The following is a 21,162-nucleotide window of genomic DNA, read 5'->3' as shown; positions in this document are numbered from 1 at the left end:
CGCTGGTGGGCGCACCTGGTGGGGGGTGCCCGGGTGGGTGCGGGCCATGTGCCCCAGCAGCGAGCAGAGGGTGGCCATGCACGGGTGCCCATTCAGCTCGTCCTCCTCCAGCTCCAGCACCCGCAGCCGCCGCACCGTGCTGCTGGCCTCCTCCTGGGATACAGGGAGCACTTGGGGGCAGGGCACGCTGCGGTGGCGGGACGCAATTTACGGGGGACGGGTGCCCCCTCCCTCCTCCCGCTCATCCAGGAGGTACGTGGCTGGGAGAGGAGGCCACAATCCTCTCGCCCAGAGGAACAGGGGGCGAGCAGATCCTTCACTGCCGCCCACAGGGTCTGTGGGACGGTACCAGTGGGCACCGGGTGAGCCAGCCAAGCAGAGACCGCTTTCATTCATTTGCACTCAAGGTCAGCACAGATTACACAGGGGAGTGGTTAGGAATAACAGTAAAAAAAAAACTAGAATAATACTGCATACAGTCAGCACGTTTCTGGTCATACAATGTTAGCTATTGCGTTCTCGAAAAAACTATCTTGAGAGCAGGAAAACTTTCCCTGAAGAAATGAATGGCTTCCGTCAAAACAGATCTTCGATAGATAACATTATCGCTTTAGTGTCTTCTATTGAAGAGTCACTCAATTCCGGCTGTACACCAACCGCCATTTTCCTGGACATCAAAGCTGCCTTCGACTCGGTCTTTCACGCAGCAATCCTTGCCGCTCTTGAAGACCATGGTCTCGGAGGCAGAATATACGCATGGATAGCGGACTACCTTGATGGACGGCAGCTTTTTATGTCTACTCCAAGCGGCCCCACATCTTACTACGCTGTGGAAAAAGGTGTGCCACAAGGTGCTGTATTAAGTCCACTGCTATTCAACCTAGCCCTTATTTCACTCGAGAAAGTCCTGCCCCGTGGAGTGAAGATCACACTATATGCAGATGACATCTGCATCTGGTGTGCCTCACGTTCTCGACGATCTACGCAGCAGCGCCTACAGAAAGCCCTCCATAACATCTCTAGCTACCTCGCAGCCCGTGGCCTTAAGCTGTCTCCCGATAAGAGTGTAGCCATGGCCTTCACACGAAAAAAGATGGATTGTTATCCTCTGATTCTAGGCGGCTGCACACTCTCATATGCACGAGTTCAGAGATTTCTGGGAATTCTAATAGATCGCAACTTGACCTGGTCACCCGAGGTTAAACGGTTACGGGCCCGCATTTCTTCGGCCACTCAGGTTTTGAAATGTTTTGCGGGATTGCGCTGGGGCAGCGATTGTCATTCCATGGTCATGCTTCACAACGGTTATGGGGATGGTGTGCTGAGGTACAGCCTCCCAGTCCTAGAACGAATATCAGACACAAGCAAGAAGAGTCTTGAGGCAGCAAGGAACAACAATTTACGCATTTGTCTTGGGCTTCCGAAGGGATCTTTGAGCGTGGGAACCCTTGCGGAGGCACGTTGCCTGCCTTTTGACGTAATTAGAAAACAGGAGACTCTCCCGTGTGCACCTGAGGCATCGGCTTCACTCAAGAAATCACTTTTTAAGTCGCGTATCCTCAAGCTGCTCGAGCTCTGGATTCGCCCAAGCAATTGGCAGAATACCCCTGTTAATTCCAAACCAGCCGAAACAAATAATGCCTCGAAATTTCCCTCCTTGGAACGTTACTCCTTTACAGATTCAATGTCGCATCCCTGGAATTGGCCCCAAGAAGACAATGTCCCATACTGAAATACTACATATCGTGCTAGAATACATGTATAAAATGCATTCGGCTAGAACACACATATTTACGGACGGATCGTCATCCCCGCAAAGCTCTTCATCTGGATTGTACGTGCCACTTACGGGTGAAATGTTTTCATTTCGTCTGGAGCGACCAACATCATCTACAGCGGCTGAGCTATATGCCCTTAAAGAAGCGATTGTTTACGTCCTACGCCACCAGCCGTGTCAGTGGAGCATCTTTACAGACTCCAAGGCAGCTCTGCAAATTCTGTCAAGGAGGAGCAGGTCTTCCCCTCACCATACCGCAGCCGCCGATATCTCCTACCTTCACCACCTCGCTTGCATTGCTGGACACACTATAAAATGGCAATGGATACCTGGCCACAGTGGTATTATTGGAAACCAAAAAGCTGATGAAGCGGCCCGTATGGGCCTTAAACACCGGAAATACCGCAAAGTGTACTTTACAAAAACAGACGCTTCCACCATGGCCCATCGCTTTGCAGTAAGTGAAAGAAACCGGCTATGGCGCAGCAACGAACCCAATAATGAAGTATTTTTGCATGCGATTGACCCTGAATTGACATCAAAACTTCCAAGAGAGCTCCCTCGTAGGCTGGAGACATTATATCATCGCCTACGACTGAACTCGGCCGACACCAAGTTACCTCTTTCGCCTCGGACTGACAACCAACCCGTACTGCGATAACTGTTCCTCCATAGAAACTGTCGAACATATTTTATTAGAATGTGTGGCCTACTTGACACCAAGATCCCGTTTTTTTGAAGATATTGAACGCCTAGATCAAGGGCCGGTAACTTTGAAGACCATCTTAGGACCATGGACTTGCCCCTCGAAGCAGCGTCAGGCCCTAAAAAGTTTGTTTTCATATTTGGAGGACATTGGTCAAATTTCAAAATTGTAAATTCTGTGATAAATTCTGTGACACAATCTAAAAAGTAGTCCGCCAAGTCCGCCAAGCCACGCCAGTGTTTTTTGTTTGCTTTCGTTTTTTTTTTCTGCCCACCTCTCTCTAGGGCCTGTTCTCCCTACATCCCCGACCCCTAGCAGAGAAGCATGTAGGCGATCGCAAACGCCGGCAAAACTCTCTTCTTTTTCAATAAAGAGCCTTCTCTCTCTCTCTCTCTGAAGTCTTCAATGGCTGCTGTCGGGTTAGGAAGGCTGTTCCATTCCTTCAATGTATGTGGCATGAGACTGCAAAAAACAGTTAGTTCTGCAGGAACAGATACCAACTTTGAAGGCGTGATCCAAATGTGAAATGCGATGTGTACGGATTACGAATTTTGCAAAAAAGCGTAAGCGGGAAACTTTGCGGCATGATGCAAGAGATGGTAGACTAAGGTATGCTTTTGTGGATGATATGCTTGTAATTTGTGAGCAAGCTGTACTTCAATGGCGCAAAAAACGAATGAGGACTGGAGAGAGACAACACAAGACAAAGCAGACGGAACAGACGACAGAACAGACGACACTTTGCGCAATTGAAGTACAGCATGGATTACCAACTCGGCCAAACCTACAGCCTACTTGTGAGCAAGAATAAAATAGGAGGGGAAACTGAGCTTCCTGGGGCAGCCTGATAACATCACAAGCACTTGGCGAACGTCAAATTTTCGGCATCTGGCGACAAGCAAAGAAAGTGCGCGGTCATCGCTATGGCCTGCGTGCGTTCTGTTCGTGCTCGTCCAGTCCAACCCGGCTGCGGCATCGCGTCGGCATTTCGCCGGGCCGCTTAAACATTCCGTGGCCGAAGCGAGAGTGTGTGTGCTCTTCTGCGTTTCCGTTGGCTGTGGAGCCCGCCTTCGCAATTAATTTTCAGTCAAATTTAAACTGGCCGGTATGAGCGAATAAACGGGGCATTTTCTTTTAATGCATAAGCAATCTTGCGTGAGCAGCAAGCCCAAAATACAAGCCTGTAAACGCAAAAAAAAATGTAAATCCTGTAAACGCACGGCCTTTTCTCGCATTCGATGCGCTGGAAGTGAGTTGAGTGCACCGGCCAATTTATTGGTGGTGCAACAGTGCACTGAAAAGTGGCAGCATCACCAACGATGCGGGACGATGACGCGTGGGCTACGTCCGAGATAAACGCGCGTTCCGTCCCCGCATCGCGCAGCAGCTCGAGTGCATAGCGATTCACGCCTTGTTGAGAATGCTGCAAACAACAGCAATGCTTTTAATTCATTCAACCAGGTGCCGCTGTCAAATTGTTCGCCGCCGCTGCTGCGGAGCTCCGTAGGTCGCCGTAGTTATCGTTGTGACATTTTCTGGTCGCTCGATTGCGCAGGCCGCAATGGGCGTTTCCTCTCCTATATATTCTTGCTCCGTGCCTATAGTCTACTTGTGAGCAAGATGGGACTGGATCAAGAGGGCCCATGTGGGACACAGGGGGTTCCACCACATCCACGAAATGCCCCATCCAAAATGCCCCAGAGAGGTTCGTGGCGTCCATGAGGGATGCCACAACAGGTCCGACTTACCGACAAAGCCGCGGGTGCAAAAAGCCACCCAAGCCGCGGATGCAGCGAGCCACGGAGTCTGTGAGCGAGCCCCTTGCCTACAAACTGCGTGGCGTGCATACACGGCTGGCGCACTGTTGCTGTCGGAGCTTAATCATCTACGCGGGCATCAGCGTGAACCGCATGGAGCGTTTCCTTCCCGCAAAAACGCAAAACGCTCCCCGCAAGCCACAGGCGCGCTGACGCAGCCACGGAGACCACCGGCGCAATTTGAGTAGCTCCAGCGACCGCTTCTAACCGCTCGCTAAAACGCAACTCCAGGGGCACGCGAGAAAAAAACGCGGATAACGTTGGCGAAACATTTCACAGTATAACGTCATACGCGGCGCTTATGAAACCGCCAACCTAAAGGTATCCTCCGCGGTAGTAAGCCTAATCGCCTCTGGCGGGGCCGCCACCGCCGCATGCCGCCGCTTTTCCCTTTGTTTTAGTTCGCTCATGCTTGTTAGGTTTCATTGTTCCAGCAAGCATTTGCGAATGTTTATGAGCCTTGCGCGCGCGTTTTTTTTCACACCCGCGTCCGCGATTGAGTTCCAGCGGCGGCTTCTGCCTGCCTCAGCCAGGAAGTGACTCGCGCTGCACCCGGCAGTGGGAGGAGCCTGACCAGTTTCGCCATGGGGAGCCGCGCACCCTATGGTGGGACTGCATTTTACTAGCGAAACAGGGACTACAACTGACTAGTGAGTGTCCTGTGTACTTGTTTGTCCGCATCTCTATTTTGCTAGTAAAATGCAGTCAGATAACCAACTAGCCCAACTTTCTGCCTTAACCTATGGTGGGAACTTCGAAGCGCTCGAGGATGCCGGCTGGCCAGACAATTAGGCTTACCGCCGCGGAGGATATTTGACTGGCGCTTTCGTATGTGGCGCGAATCACATTTTACAGTGAAAATTTTGCCCACATTATCCGCTTTTTGCTCGCATGCCACTCTCATTTGCCCCTCAAGTTGTGTTTCAGCGAGCGGTCAGTAGACGTCGCTGGAGCTACCCGCATCACGCAGGTGGTCTCCGCGGCTGCGCCGGCGTGCCTGTGGCTTGTGGGGTGGCATTTTTGCGGGAGAAAACGCTCCATGCGGTTCACGCTGATGGCCGCGCAGATGATCAAGCTCCCATAGAAACAGAAACAGCGCGCCAGCCGTGTAGGCACGCCATGTTTTCTTTTGCAGGAAACGCTTCACGGGATGGACACTTCATTATAATCACGAATTTCAATGTGGTGAAATTTCAATGTAACAAAGTATATGACGAATTTTGCCGACTTCGTAACATCGAGGTTTAACTGCATATCAGGAGTGCAGGTGTCGATGTACGATGTTGAGCAGCGACGCCTGCTCATGGCACTGCGAATGTTGCCGAGCCTGAAGAATACCTGTCATGCAGGGGGGGAGCATGCAAAGGCTGCTACCTTGCTTTCTGCGCTGGGTCCGGCCGCCTTGCCCTGCTCCTCGCCAGGGCCCCAGAACGCCTGCACGGAACAAGGCAGCGATGACGCACAGCGTGCTGCAGCTGGCCCGGCTCCAAGCAAGGTGCAGACTCCCCCCAGCACAGTGCCTAAACAAGTGCACTGAGAAGGAGCCGGGAAATCACACATACCAAGCCACACTGGTTCCCAGGACCCCAAAGGGACACGAAAGGCTGAATGAAGTTTTGTTTCAACTGAAAGAGCACACGTTTCGTCACTCTGTCGGCTTTTGTTCGACGAGAAACGGTGCGTTATTTGCCAAGAAATGCGTAAATAAAGCTAGCCTTTCTCTCTCCCGTTTCCCTTTCACCAAGTGGGACTGAGGCACCGGTGTGGCCTAGGCACCCGCATGCTGGAAACGGTAGCTTTGACGTCTCCAAGCCATGGCTGGCCGAGGAGGCTCGCTTGGACAATGTGACCGGTGTGCCTGCCCACAGCAGCCTCGCAGGCCCCATCGAGCTGGCTGCGAGCGAAGCCTCCGCTGAAGCTACCAGCGCCCTTTCACATATCAAGAGGGGCGTCGTGGCTAGCACGCTCGTTCTAGCAGGCTCGTTCACCTCACATCACCCGGCAATCACAGCTGTCTCGCATTATCTTCCCTCGCATGATCCTGGTGGGAAATAAACACTCCTATCATCGCAGCCATCGTTGCCCATGCTCCCCCTGGCCCAATCATAATAAGGGCGGAGTGACGCATGCCTTATGCATCATCAACAGCAGCTCGCAGCAAACACAAGGTCGAATCGGTCAGCTAACAAGCCACAGTAAGTACTGTACCTTTCACAGGCGATAAGGTTCAAACTCAGCGTGGGCCTGCTTTACCGATAGCAACATCCACGCATGGATAACACAAGATTGGAAGCTCAGGCAGGTCACTTAGCCACCTCAGCGCATCTTGGTCCTTGAAAACATGTTCCCAAAGAAAAAACCAGACAGGGCATCTGCTTCTTTCTTCGTCCGTGTCCTTTTTTCACTGGGAATATGTTTTCAAGTCAACACCAACTAGTGTAATGGATCATCTTGTTCCTTTTGCCACTTATAATATAAGAATATAAGGCATTCGCCGTCGTAGATTGTGGACTTCACTAAATGCGCACCAATGCTTTTCTTAAGCAAACTGAAACCGTGGTGGGTGACTCGATCGTGATGGGAGCAGCCTGTCTCGCAAACAGCTATAGACTGTTTTTTAAATACAATGAGCTCAAGCGAAGCTTTGATGTAAATTTATTCCACATGCTCAAGCACTTAAGAAGGGTTTATTTGATGAAAACATCTATAGATTCTTCCAGTGAGTTCTCACCACTGACAAGTTTTGGGGCATCACAAATTGTAGGACCCAAGTAGTGCACGGGGCATCATCACCTGTTTTCTCAGGATTTTCTGTCTTATTAAATACCTGCCACCTGTCAGAACGGCGTATTTGGATTCTTGGCACCACAATCTGTTGACGTGGGCCAACTTGTTTGCACCCGTTGGTGCCCCTTTCGGGGCTCTGCCGTACTAGCCCTTAGGTGCCCGCGTACGCTCCATGGAGCACAGCGACCAAGGCCTGCCGCTCACCATGCTGGAGGAGAGGCTGTACTGGCTCGCCTCCTGGGCCAGGCTGCTCCCCTGCAGGGACGCCAGGCTGCGGCCGGGGGAGCCCTCTTCCCCCGGCGCCTCTTCCGCCACCCCCACCACCTGCCGGCTCCTCCGGGACGGGGCCTGCACAGTCCACGGGGCTTGCTCCGCCGCATCACGGGGACAATGCCATTTGCACACAACCCAGCATCGCTTTGGGAAGAGACACGATGCTAGCCACCTTAGCGACGCACCGAGAACGCCGTAGGGCTGTCGTCGTGTTGCCAGACAGCACCGCTAGTTCAGCAGTGCCCCGAGAGATGGCACCCCCATCCGCGCACTTGCTCCGCGGGCGCTCACCCGCTGGACGAGAGACAGTTAGATCGGCGGAACGCAGCAAAGAGCGCGGCTGCAGCGGAACATGCATCGCAAGTAGGTACTGTTCTTGTCGCGTGCCACCACTGCCTCCCGCACTGATCCCAATCAGATGGTGCGATTCGTGAACCTTGCCAAGCTTTGTGCTCGCATGTTTCAAGAGATCCCAAACAAACAGCTGTGTGTCGGTACCACTGCCTACGACGCTGTTCCTGTACCAGCAAACTCCCCTAGGTGGCTGTGGATGCACCGGCCCACATGGTTGTCACACCGGGAGCTAGCGGCGTGGCCCATGCCAGATTGCCAGCTGGGTCGCCCCCCAGAACACCACCACATCCCACAAACGTTGACCGAACCCGAAGCACTTCTGGCCTCCCATAGGCCAACACAGGGCTGAGGCGATTTGGACGTCGAAACACTGCTGCACTAGTGGCGGATCGAGCCCCACCAAGGCTAGAGCGCCCGCCGCTTTGCGCCACGACAGCTTCACATTGTGCAGAGGACAGCAGCACTGATCACACCTCTTGTGCATCCCCTCACACAGGAACAGGCATGCAAGCAGGTGGCCCAAACTCACCTCCATCTCTAGGGGAAATCTGTACACGTTCTCCTCATCAGTGATGTTGTTCCAGATGAACTCGCCCTGCAAGACACGACTGAGCTCAGCATGCACAACGCAGAACAAAAGCACTAAAAAGGGCCTGAAAGCAATCTTTTTTCAACCAGCGCACACTGTTTTTCTCGACAGCGCGAAGAAGAAAGCTGTGCGGGCTCTCCTATGAGGAAGTGGTAGGGAAACAAACGGCTGACAGCCGCTCCTTTTCGTCGGTTGTGCTCCGACGACTCGAGTCTAGGCACACCTTTTAAATTCCCTCGGAAGACAGGTGTGAAAACCACATGCACATTAAAGTGCAATCTGAAGAGAAACAGGGAACAGCCTTGTGGCTTCCCCACTTCCCTGATGCAGCTGTGCTTCAAGCCAAACTCTGCTGAAATGCGCTCGCTTCAACCAAAGATTTCCCCTTCCCCGTCAACTGCCCACAGAAGATTCCCTCGTCAACAAACTTTCTATGGACTTCAACGAAACTTTTATGGAAGAAAAATGCAAATTTTTTCAATACTGGGTAACAACGCTCAAAACTGCACGTTTGTAACATCGCAAACAAACGCAGAGAGCTATTACTGTACAGTTGAGTCCACTTGTAAGGATAGAATTTATAACCATATACCGGATATAACGATGAACAGCTATGGCACTGTCCACTTTTGCATACGTTCTATGGTAACACAAACCGCTTATTACAATGCTCAGTGTGGCGATACCGGACGTAACGACTGGATACTGTTACACCATGCACCGAAAATACAAGCCGCCGCCGGAATGTGCCACAACCTGCGAAGCACCTCGCACCCCTCGGCAAACGTGGGTCCTGACTGCGCAGCGCCACTTACGAGGCCACGAGAGGAGGAGGAGGAGGGCAGCCCCCTCCCAGCGCCACCACTTTGGCACCCACTGACGCTCTCGTGCTGCATTTGCCTACGCTTGCCTACATTCTCCCACCACGAGGGGTGGCAGAATTGGTGAGGGCTCCATGGCAATAACATGGCCACTACTGCCGTCTCAAAAAGCAGCTAGGGCTCACTTTGTGGCACGCATATTTGGAAGCAAACCGTAGACAATTGAGGCACAATGCAGTCGCAAAAGGGAAGCACTGCACTCTAAGCAACTGTTACGACATCCAGTGCTGTTGGCCGCATGAGAACAGCCATCAGTCGAATAGAGGACAGAGTTTACTGGCCAATGCAGCAATGTTGGTGTAGTAAAACCACTGACAGACACCGTGTCAGTTTAGACACCTCTGGGCAAGCTGGATTGTCACTGAGAGCCGCAGTCAACCGCCCCTCACCTTCTCGGGCTTCTCCTGGAAGAGGAAGACATCGTAGAACTGCTCCTCGACCTGGGTGCACGAGATGATGGCTGCTATGGCATTGTACGCTGTGCAGCGAAGCCGCCGCCACAGGGCCGCGCCAGCCTCGCTGCCTGCCCCCAGCTCGCCCCTCTCCTTCTTCAGCAGGTTCGCGTGCCTGGGAGGGGGAAACCACACATATGGCACATCCTTATGGCCCAGTTCTCAAATGCTCCTCAGCTTGCGTGGTTGCCCTTGTTCAAATCAATAGACTGATGGCAAGAGCAAGATTCTGATGCGCAAAACCGAGAAATCGAAAGCAGTACACTTAACGGTCGCAATGACGATGTTCAACCCAAGATGCACCGAAGAAGACATATCTCTCTTTCACACTAACATCCGCAGCTTAAGAAGAAACCTAAATGACCTGTCTGCCTTTAATGCTGAACAGAATCATCAGTTCACCGCTTTAGCTATGCCAGAAACGTGGCTGAAAAAACACGAAAAAACATCGCTTCCTGATTACACGACGATCTCTAACCCGCATGATTCACACTCCCGTGCTGGAGGCGTTGCTCTTCATCTTCAAAGCCATTCTGCCCCAAGCTCGGTGCTAACAAAAATTAGATGCCCTGTACCAGAGATCGAAACACTTTTTATCTTGATGGAACATGCTATCATTCTTGGCGTGGTCTATCGGCCTCCAAATTCCCGTCTTGACGTTTTTCTTGGGAGACCTGAAAATATTTTTTTGTGCACCACTAGTGAATATAAAAGACCTGCAGTCATTGTTGGTAACGTAAATATCGACACTATGAACTCATTCAATACAGATTACACCTACTTGTTGGAATCCTATAATTTTCGTAATATGCCAACACAAAGTACAAGTTGCTCGGAAACCTTAATAGATCATGCTCTAACAAACATTGAAACAGGAGGACTGTGATTTGGGCAAGCTGGTGAACGTTCATGATTGAAAATCAGCACGGAAAAATTACAGCACAAAAAAGGAACGAGATGTAGACAGGACAGCACTGCACTCACAACTGATTTTTTTTTTTTTTAAAGAAAACATTAGAAATACAGTTAAACCTCGATGTAACGAAGTCGGTGAAATTCGTAATTTACTTCGTTACATTGAAATTCGCGGTTTTAATGAAGTGTTCATCCCGTGAAGCATTTCCTGCAAAAGAAAACGTGCCGCGCATACACGGATGGCGCAGTCTTTCTGTTTCTATCGGAGCTTAACCATCTACGCGGGCATCAGAGTGAACCGCATGGAGCGTTTTCTTCCCGCAAAAGCGCGCCCCGCAAGCCACAGGTGCGCTGACGCAGCCGCGGAGACAACCCGCGCGATCTGAGTAGCTTCAGCGACCGCGCCCGCTCGCTGAAACGCAACTCGAGGGGCAAACGAGAGGGGCATGCGAGAAAACAAAAAAGCGGATAACATTGGCGAAATTTTCACTATAAAGCGTCATACGCGCCGCTTACGAAAGCGCCAATCAAATATCCTCGGCATGCCCGAGCGCTTCGAAGCTCCCACTATAGGGTGCGCGCCTCCCCATTGGCGAAACTGGTCAGGCTCCACCCACTGCCGCGTGCAGCGCGAGACACTTCCTGGCGCAAAAGCCGCCGCCGGCGCGCAATCGCGGACGCGGGTGTGAAAAAAACGCGCGCACAAGGCTCATAAAGATTCACAAATGCTTGCTGTAACGATGAAACCCAACAAGCATGAGCGAACTCGAACAAAGGGCAAAACGGCGGCATGCGGCGGCCCTGCAAGGGGCAATTAGGCTTACCACCGCGGAAGATGTAGGCGCTTTCGTAAGCGGCGTGCATGACGTTTTACTGTGAAAATTTCGCCAACGTTATGCGCTTTTTTTTTTCTCACGTGCCCCTCTCATTTGCCCCTTGAGTTGCGTTTCAGCGAGCGGTTGGAAGCGGTCGCTGGAGCTACCCACATAGTGCGGGTGGTCTCCGCGGCTGCGTCAGCGCGCCTGTGGCTTGTGGGGCGCGTTTTGAGTTTTTGTGGGGAGAAAACGCTCATGCGGTTCACGCTAATGCCCGCTAGACGATTAAGCTCCGACAGAAACAGTGCGCCAGCCGTGTATGCACGCCACGCAGTTTGTAAACAAGGGGCTCGCTCACAGACCCGTGGCTCGCTGCATCCGCAGCATTGGGCGGCCTGTGTTGCCGTTCGCGTTTTATTGAGACCCCATTTTGGCGCTTGCGTCTCCCAAAATATACCTCTACAACTTAAATTCGGTGCCTAGTTCTCCATGAAACTTCGTTACATTGAAATTTCGGCAAACGGGACTTCGTTACACAGAGGGTGAAAATACATGGTGTGCATACACTTAAAGTTACAAAAAATTCCGTGGTTCGTTACATGGAGGGTTTCGTTGCATTGAAGTTCGTTACATCGAGGTTTAACTGTATACATAGATCAGCCTCCCATGTGGCGGTTGAAACAAAAAGAAACAAAAAACGCAATCATACATTGGTCTGCACATGTGTAATCTTTTTGGTTTACTTGGTCATGCAAGGGTGTCACTCAGATAAGCGTATTCCCGGTCATGCAGCACTACTGAGGGCACACTTGTACATCGGTCGGCGGATCGTCCGATTTGAAAGGCCTCAATAATTTCCCTTGTTGTTTTACCTGTGTGTCTCGACAACACAGTGGTTTCTTTAAAGAGCGGCACATATCCGTGTGAGCTGCAGTGCTTTGCCAGGTGACTGTGCGGATTCCCTTTTAATGAACGCTGGTGCTCCGACAAGCTGGTGTTCAGGCACTTCCTGGTTTGTCCCACGTATATATGTCCACACCAAAGTGGCAACATATACACGACACCTGTTGCACATTTCAGAAATGACTCTGAATGATTTATCGGGCACACACTTTTTGTCCTTGCGTTCCAGGAAGCTAATCTTCAGCCAACTGTACTGCATAATTTTTCTAATTTATTTGGGGCCGAGAAAACCACGTCGACAACGTACCTTTTTGCCACGTTTTTTAAGTTATGAAAGAGCTGGTGCAAAGATACGGCAGGTTCCGCGACGCTGCCGTCAATGCAAAGAAAAACTACCCCGTTGTGATACTGTATAAGCACCGGCTTTCCGTGCCGGTAACAAACACTGTCCATTCGTGTGTTATTCTGTTACATAGAGTTTTCTAGCTGTGTCCATTGCACAAGCTGTGCACTGTGGGTGTTTTCTGATTTGGCAATGACCAAGGCTGAGCCAGCCAGCCCCACCTGGTGGCCTCCCGGGTGAGCTCGTTGCCGACAGGGCTGGCCAGCCCCCGCGCGCGGCAGAAGGCGCTGTTCAGGGCCGACTGCCGGCCCGACACGTCCTCCCTGGCCGAGCAGGAGTAGAGCAGCTCGAGGCAGGACAGCGCCAGGATCTTGCTGGCCAGCTCCCCTTCCGAGCCGCCCTGCATCACGCGCCAGGGTCGGCTGGGCCAAGGCTAGGCTGGGCCAGGAGGTCGCTCCAGCAGCAAGGGGCTGCCGCCAACCAGCCCTGCCCTCCCGACATCTTGCAGGCACAGCGTCACAAAGTCTTTCAAGGGGCTTTTCCAGCCAGCAGCAGTTCTGCTGCACGAGGCACGGGTGACTGAGCCACGGGCAGTTCATTGGGTGTGCACCACACATTACAGCTGAGCTCTGGCTCCTGACACGGATGGTGAAAGTTGGCCACATTCAGGCATGAATCAGAGCTGGATCATGTTGCAACAGAAAGCGTAGAGCCACGTTTCTGCTCGAATGGGTCCAGCGGCATTAGGCCAAGGCTAACCAGTGGCCACAAGTTGACAGCCTCTGCCATGGGGTCGCTTGCACCACTGAATCGCGCGTGCAGATTTTGAGACACATATGGCCAGATATGCTGATGCACAAGTGTGTCGCAAACGAGGATGCTAATCCACCAGTTCGATCCACTCAAGACGCCTGCAGTGGCCAGTGTATACTCAGCACCTGGGGGGCGGATGCGGAATGCACCAGGCTAAGCCTACCACAAAAACAAATACAGAACTTGCATTTTCTGAGTTATTCACTCGGTCAATTTACTCACCGAGTTTTGGCAATTCCAAAGTGAATGAATGAAGAGTCTGTTTATAGTAGGGATGGCTCTTCGACCTAACAGGGGAAAGGGGGTTTCGGGGGAAAAAAGCGAATGTGCTTACACACATGCATGCACAGCAGAATCTCAATGACACAAATCTCGCAGGACCACAAAAATATTCGTGTCATCTGAAATTTGTATGAACCAACACAGACCAAAAAATTGAGCCCTACAAAAAAAGTTTTCATTTATTTCTTTTCTTACTTTAGCATGAAGAAATCCATGTTTTTCTGGTTTTTCTTTTTGTTTTTTTTTTCCCCTCCATGCCGCCCAGCAATCCTTTTTGGAGCACGTAAAACTTGGCACTCATCTCCTGACTCCCGTTGCCCATGCTCCCTGCACGCCGCAACAGTCAAGCAGGGAACCGCATGGTGTGTTTTTGCACGCCATGCGTGCACATCGGCGTTGCGCGTGCAATGTTTTTACGCCTGCATCAACAATTCTGCACCTGCGGCAGCTTCTGCCCCGGTCCGAAAATGACATGCGACGCGCGCGGCACTGGGAGAAGCCTGATGACTTGCGCCAACCTTTTATTTCCTCCCTGCTTGTGCTAATCGGGAGGCACGCGTCCCATGGCGGCAGTTTCGAAGCGCTATGGCGGAGCCACCTGGCTCCACCAGAGATGTTTAGGCTTCCAACCCGGCAGACATTTCATGGGCGCTTTCACAATGGGCACAAATGATGATTTCTAGTACCGCTTCCCACCCACATTGCCAGCTCCTTCTTCGCACAAGCAACTTCGTGTGTGCCTTGAGTGGCATTTTAAAGAGCGGTTAGAAGTGGTCACTTTGTGCCATGTTGCTGCCGCCGGCCAAGCTGCGCGCAGCGTGCGAGTGGTTCTGCGGCGGCGTCAGCGCGCCTGTGGCGGGCACGGCGCATTTTCGTGAGCAGAAAACGACATCCTGGCCGTTCCAGGAGAAAGAGTGACAAAGAGGGGAAACAGAGCCCGTACGTTGCTGTTGCTTGCTCACTCGGCAGTCGGGCGCCTCACCAGCTCATTCGTATCCTCCGCCGGGCTGCACAGGTCTGTTCGTAACAGTTGAAATTTTGCCCATTGCAAACAATGCAATTTCGTCAGCACTTCTCAGAAATTCATATCATCCCGAAATTCATACTACCCAGAATCGTATCATCCGAGATTCCACTTCATGTGCTGCTCATAGAGTGGAAATGAAGTTTTCCTCTACATTTATTTTGCGACTGCGCACAGTGAGTGCTGGTGAGTACTACTAGCTCTGCCTGACAACACTTTTTATTGCCCCTGCTAGTAACGTAAAACTTCAATATAACAAACTTAAAATAATGAAATCCCCAATATGATAGACTTGCAAAACTTAAGTAACCCAAGGCCCATTGCAAATCCTGTACTGTATTCAATTTCCATACAACAAAGTGGCTGCTGCTGTTTCCCAATACAACAAAGCCTCTCGACTTGAACCAAACTGACCCGGAGGGAATTTCTCCCAGGCGATGATGGCAAAGGGAAAAGCCTTGCTGGCACAACAGGCACGGGCCTGCTTGGGTGCGCAGCTGAGCCCTGCATGGTGCCAACAGCTTTTCTTGGCACAAGGCCAAAGGGCACCGATGCTATGATTGGCAACTGTCGTCTAAGTAGCAGATTAAAGATGAAGGTGCCGTATTAAAAGATAGGTGCGTACTGTAAAAGGAACCCTGCAGCACTTCCCATCGACTACTCGGAATGTACATTGTCCCCGCAATCTCGTCCCGCAAGAATTATGAAAATCCGTTCACCGTCACCAAAACCACGCGCGATGAGAAATCGCACACAATCGTTCCATCTCAACTTGACCATGAACAAGGCAATGAAACCTGCTCACTCTCTCCCAAAGAGGTGGGCGGCCCGTGGTGTCCTCTTCGGCGGCCTTCGATATATCACAGGCCAGAGAGTTTCCTCCTTTTCTCTGCTACGGGGAGGGGTCTTTTTCCGATCTGGTGCAACAAAAAAGCAGGCGTGGCTGCCTGCTCAGAAGTGTGCACTCAGGCTGGTAGGGCTTTTTTGAAGCAATAAATGTTCGTTGTCGAGTGGTCTGGTTGAAAGGGGAGTATTGATTTCGGCAATCAAACTCTTCCCACACTCAAAACACAAAATAAACGCCAAAACTGAGCGTACCAGTTCAGGCATAGAAGAGGTTGATACACAGCGCCGACGATGGCGGATTCTCACAGGAAACGCGAGAAATAAGCCGTGAAGTTGACCAGTGAAAGCCAATAGGACAAGCCATGGCCACAATGACATCATTTAAGTCATAAATATAGCGCATTTGGTTTTTCCACGTCTTTCACAGCGATTTGCGCACTCACCGCTTCACGTGCACGTGTAATATTTGGCTCAGGTATTCCTGGCAGTGTAATGTAAACGTCGCGCAGGTTCACTTGCACTGCTCAAAGAGTGTTGCAGGGTCCCTTTAAGAGAGACACTGACGTGAATTTATCAGACTTCTGTTTACGTTTGCATTGCATCGACGGGCTGAAATAGACACACTTTTCGTCATTTATCCAGCCGATAAAGCAGCATTTAATTTACAGTGGAATCTCGGTGATACGAATTCAGTTGATACGAACTTCGTTGTGATACGAATTTTTTAAATTCCCTGGCGAAAATGCATTGTATGCAATGTAAAAAAATTCGGATGATCCGTACGCATTTATCACCTGGTGCGGGTGATACGAACACGGGAGTCCAAGCAGACGACTGCGGCGTGGACTCTGGGAGGCGGGAGTGTTGGTGTGGCCGTGCGGCCTTGGTTGCGTGCGGGCACAAAAGCATGGAGCATGAACCGCATGGAGCGTTTTCTGCTCGCGAAAATGCGCTGCGCGCGCCACAAGCGCGCTGACCCTGCCGCATAACCACCTGCACGCGCCGCGGCCGGCGGCGGCAACATGGCGGTGGCTTCGGCTGCGAAGTGGTGTCGGGAGCTCGAGCGACCGCTTCTAAGCGCTCTAAAATATCACTTAAGGCACGCACGAAGTTGCTTGAGCGGTAAAGGAGCTTATAATGTAGGTGAAAACAGTACTATAAAACATCATCCGCGCCGGTGGTGAAAACGCCCATTCAATATCTGCTGGGGTGTTAGGCCTAAACATCTCCGGCGAAGCCACCGGGCTGTCCGGAGCGTTTTCAAACTGCCGCTGCTGCCGCCATGAAGAGCGCACCTCGCCATTGGCGCAAGTCGGCAGGCTCCTCCCACTGCCGCGCGCGTCGGGCGTCATTTTCCGAACGAGGTAGCATCTGTCGCGGGGGCGAAATCGTCAACGCGAGCGTGAAAATAATGCGCACGCAACGCCGACGTCCACGAATCGCATGCGGTTCGCGTGCGCACATCGCGTCGAAGGTGAGCACGCGTTCTTTTGACTCCTGCGTTGACGATTCGGGCCGGCACCCCAGCGCCAGCCTCTGCTGGGGTGGTACCTCTGCCCACGGCAGGGCTAGAACGGCCGCGTGCGCACGTTGGTATCGACACAGCGCGCGTTGCTGCCCTAGCCCGGTCGTGCTCAGCCTTGGTTGCTGCCAACGTTGCGCGAAAGGCAGTAGGAGGAGCCTCATGACTTGCGATGCTTGCGCCAATGGGGAGACGTGTGCCTCATGGCGGAAATTTCGAAGCGCTCGCAGCAGCTGGCTGGGCCACCTCCACGGCGCATATTTGGCGTGGATGATATTTTATAGCGCAGTTTTCTCCCACTTTATGAGCTCTGCCCCACATGAGCAATTTAGTTTACACCTTGAGCTGCGTTTTAACAAAAGGTTACAAGCGGTCCCTGAAGCTACTTGCACCTCTTCACGGCAACAGCCGACGCCATGTTGCCGCCGCCTGTCACATGCGCGGCACCATTCCATTTTTTCTCGTTTTCTGATGATACGAATTTTCGGGTGATACGAATATTTTTGCCGCCCCTTGAGATTCGTATGACCGAGATTCCACTGTATAAGGGCAGAGAGAACAAAGATACCATGTGCCATTTGCAGCGGCCACAACTACAGTAGCGACATGAAAGTACGCAAGCTCTTCATGCAATGTGATTAGGCGATATTCAAGTTTTAAAGGTGTGATTATGCATATGTACTTGCAGTGGTGCCATAGTTTTTTTTCCCTTTAACTCTTTCATTACAGCAGAGAAACGGCTGATTTTGAGTGCCTCCACAAAACTTTTTTCTCCCTCTTGAGCTACTGCCCACACCTAGCCTCGATAATCATGAAATTGTAGCTGAGATATTGCTCCTCCAAACACATAACATCAGTTTAGTGAAAGGTGCAATTATTTACAGTTTATTGGTCAAATAGCCAGAAAAAAATGCACAAAAAAGTATGCACACAATGCATCTAGGCGATTGTACTGAGCCTAAAAATTATTATACGAATTCTGAGATACACAAATTGTTCTCACATTCCTTAGCTATGATTCAATATATAAATCAACGCTGTACATAAAGTTTTACATTTTTGCGGGCTAGTCAATGTAGCGGAACAGATGGCTGTGCCAATCCGCGAAGCCACTCGAGGGTGAGTTGGTCTGTCTAAAATATGCATCCAAGCATAGTTTTTTGTGTTCTCACACAAAATCCTTATCCCTTCAGTGGTAAAAAACAAGAAAAATACATCCAGCACTCTTGAAAAGCGTTGCGCATCGCTCCACAGAGCTGATCTCACACGAAAGCCAGGCCAGCCAGGCTATCTTGAAGATAATAACGCGATACGACGTGATACAATAGGAAAATATCTCCGCCGAACACGCATCAAAGTAAAACCGCAGTCAGATAGGAAGCACATTTTGGTTTTGGTTACAAATACAGTGCGAAGTCAAAAACAAACCTACCTGGCAGCACCTGTCAAAGTCTGAGGCATTTGAATGGGAGCGTCTTTATCAGAACTAAAATCTAACAAATCCACATCGTTGGTGGAGTCATAACTGCTGCCTGGGTAACAAAAACAACAGCAGCCACTGCCCAAGTCTCTGCCACAGCTTTCCACTTTTGCAGAGCGCGCTGCGAAGCAGTCACCATTTTCACACAATTCGCCGCTATCGCAATTCAAATTTCACTCTCGGCGCCATCTCTGCACGTGAAATCTCAACAAGACATTATAAAATCAAGAAGGAGTTGCCAAAAAATACTTGCGTTACTTGTCCACAAGTTGCCGTTTTTAGCTTTCGCGGGACGTCTGAAATCATCGAACACCATGTCCAATGGCCTATGGCGCCATAAGCAAAGAGTTAAGGAAGAACTACTTTAGTTGTTGTATTTGCAAATTTTATGCAACGCAATTACAAAATTATAACAATAAAGCGCTGTTTTTTACGACTCCGTTATACCCTGTAACCATTTATAACGTAACTTCTTATAGTGGGGGGCTGGATATAACGCAGGTTTTCCCGGCCATGGGTAGGCTTAAACATCTCTAAGCCTAAACGGAGATGTTTAGGCTAAAACATGGGTAAGCCTAAACATCTCCGACGGAGCCAGCTCACTGTCTCAAGCGCTTCAAAACTGCTGCCATGAGGCGTGTGCCTCCCCAATGGCACAAGCATAAAGGAAATAGAAGGTTGGCGCAAGTCGTCAGGCTTCTCCCACTGCCGCGTGCATTGTGTGTTATTTTCTGACCGAGGCAGAAGCTGCCGCGGGTGCGAAATCATTGACGCAGGCGTGAAAAGATCACACGCACAATGCCGACGCAGACGCACACGAATCGCATGCAAAAACGCGCCATGTGGTTCGCGCTTTGACTGTTGCGGCGTGTAGTGAGCTTGGGCACTTGGGCACCGGGAGTGGGGAAACGAAAGTCCGGAAAGGACTGCTTGGCAGCATGGAGGCTAAAAAAATGTTATCGATCCCTCGTTCATAGGAATCGGTAAACCACAAAAGTGAGATGTGCCTTCACAGGAGCATTTATTGTGCATCCGTATGAACTTGCACATCGCTATTTATATTACGTCGGTATGGCATCGTTAGACGCATCAACGTTAGACTCTGGATTGCACGCGCCGGAACATAGTGTAAATCCGACTGAAATCACAGCCCCTTGAAAACCGTGCAAACGAAACTGAACTGAAACCGAAACTGAAAGCAGTAGGTGGCAGAGGGTGCTTCCGTTCACCCGCATCCCGCGTACACGAAGATGCTGGCATCGAGGCGCCAACTGTCGGCGCTCGTTAGTTTCATGATGAACTACTTCGCTTCACTTCTGCTAGACGGCCTCTGAATGAAGAAAGTAGTGGGAAAGATATAAGGCGCATTCGTAGGCCTACTTATGCTTGAATTCGTAGCGCAGTGGGCAGAGCGCTGTGTACCTCCCGTTGTGGCGAGAGAGTTCGTGGCTCGAATCCGGGCGCAGCCGCGTCACTGGAACTGCCGACGTCATTTCTGGCAACGTCATTTCCATGACAGATATGATGCTGGTCAGATGTTGGTGTACCCGGCCATAAAACACTTTCGTGTTAAAAAGCAGAAAAGCATCACGGATTTCTTCACGCGAAAGTAAGTAAAGAAATAAACGAAAACTTTATTTGTGTGCTGAGTTGTTTGGTCTGTGTTGGTTCACACAAATTTCAAACGAAAACTTTATTTGTGTGCTCAGTTGTTTGGTCTGTGTTGGTTCACACAAATTTCGGATGATGGGAATATTTTTCACGGTCGCGCGAGACTCATACCATCGAGATTCCACTCTAGTCGCACATGCCAAAGCAGGCACACAAGCAGACTATGGCTGGTTGGAGCAGATCCAAGACTGGCAGTCTACCAGTCTTGGATCTGCAAGGCACAGTCTTGGACAGCTGCTAAGAAGCCCCTTTCACCCTAAATGCTCCCCCTCTTTTTGATGCACAGAAGCCCACTGGATAAACAGTTTCTCAACACAACAATGCCGAGCTGCCGACAAAGTGCATCTGGGTACGTCTACGAGCCATAGTGGGGCTCGCAGTCTAAGTGCAGGTAAAAGTGCAGGCCTGCCCTGAACAGTGCTGTTGATCAGCGAGCCATGTGGGCTTGAAGGCGGCTCTCCCCGGGCAGCGTCAGTCAAGAAATGCTACTTCGGCTATTGGGAACATGCATGTTTTGAGCTTCTGGGAGCTTCCATTTCCCTCTCGAAGGAGGGTCCCATACCGCACGCATCTTTGACGCCACGGTGTCCATGATGGCCGCAATGTTGCCGACGAAGAACTGCCGCACTGCGGGCTTGGAGGCATGCTGCACCAGCTGAGGGAGCAGCCTGGAGGTGATGCCGAGCCGTGACGACGTGGAAAGGGCCCGGTTGGCCGCACACTGGTACACGGTGCGCAGGAGCTCCTGCTGCTTGGCCTCGGAGCACCTGAGAGGGAGCGGGTTGTGGCTGCACACCCAGAGGCTCCCCACGGCCCTCCTGGCTTGTTGTGACGCATATCGCCACACGAACAAACTTCACAGCACCTCCATCAAAAATCCCGTTACATGAAGCTTGACTACACTGAAACCAA

General features: G+C 51.2%; 1 protein-coding gene across 6 annotated transcripts in view; it reads right to left on the bottom strand.

Annotated features, from left to right (window-relative positions):
- The window catches only part of LOC144168766 (DNA-dependent protein kinase catalytic subunit-like), a 477,503-nt gene that overhangs the window by 238,023 nt on the left and 218,318 nt on the right, over positions 1-21,162 (bottom strand). For all 6 annotated transcript variants that reach the window (XM_077697734.1, XM_077697729.1, XM_077697730.1 and 3 more), the window contains exons 43-49: positions 20,813-21,017; positions 12,834-13,012; positions 9,574-9,751; positions 8,244-8,309; positions 7,292-7,435; positions 5,675-5,734; positions 16-153 (exon numbers count right to left, since the gene is read on the bottom strand). In XM_077697734.1, coding sequence (XP_077553860.1) covers positions 16-153; positions 5,675-5,734; positions 7,292-7,435; positions 8,244-8,309; positions 9,574-9,751; positions 12,834-13,012; positions 20,813-21,017 — 970 coding nt within the window. The remainder of the gene's footprint in view (positions 1-15; positions 154-5,674; positions 5,735-7,291; positions 7,436-8,243; positions 8,310-9,573; positions 9,752-12,833; positions 13,013-20,812; positions 21,018-21,162) is intronic.

Source organism: Haemaphysalis longicornis, unplaced genomic scaffold (genome assembly GCF_048455015.1).
Source record: "Haemaphysalis longicornis isolate Haplotype H1 unplaced genomic scaffold, Haemaphysalis longicornis Haplotype H1 scaffold_2, whole genome shotgun sequence".
Classification (NCBI taxonomy): domain Eukaryota; kingdom Metazoa; phylum Arthropoda; class Arachnida; order Ixodida; family Ixodidae; genus Haemaphysalis; species Haemaphysalis longicornis.
This window is presented reverse-complemented; position numbering and strand designations above follow the sequence as displayed.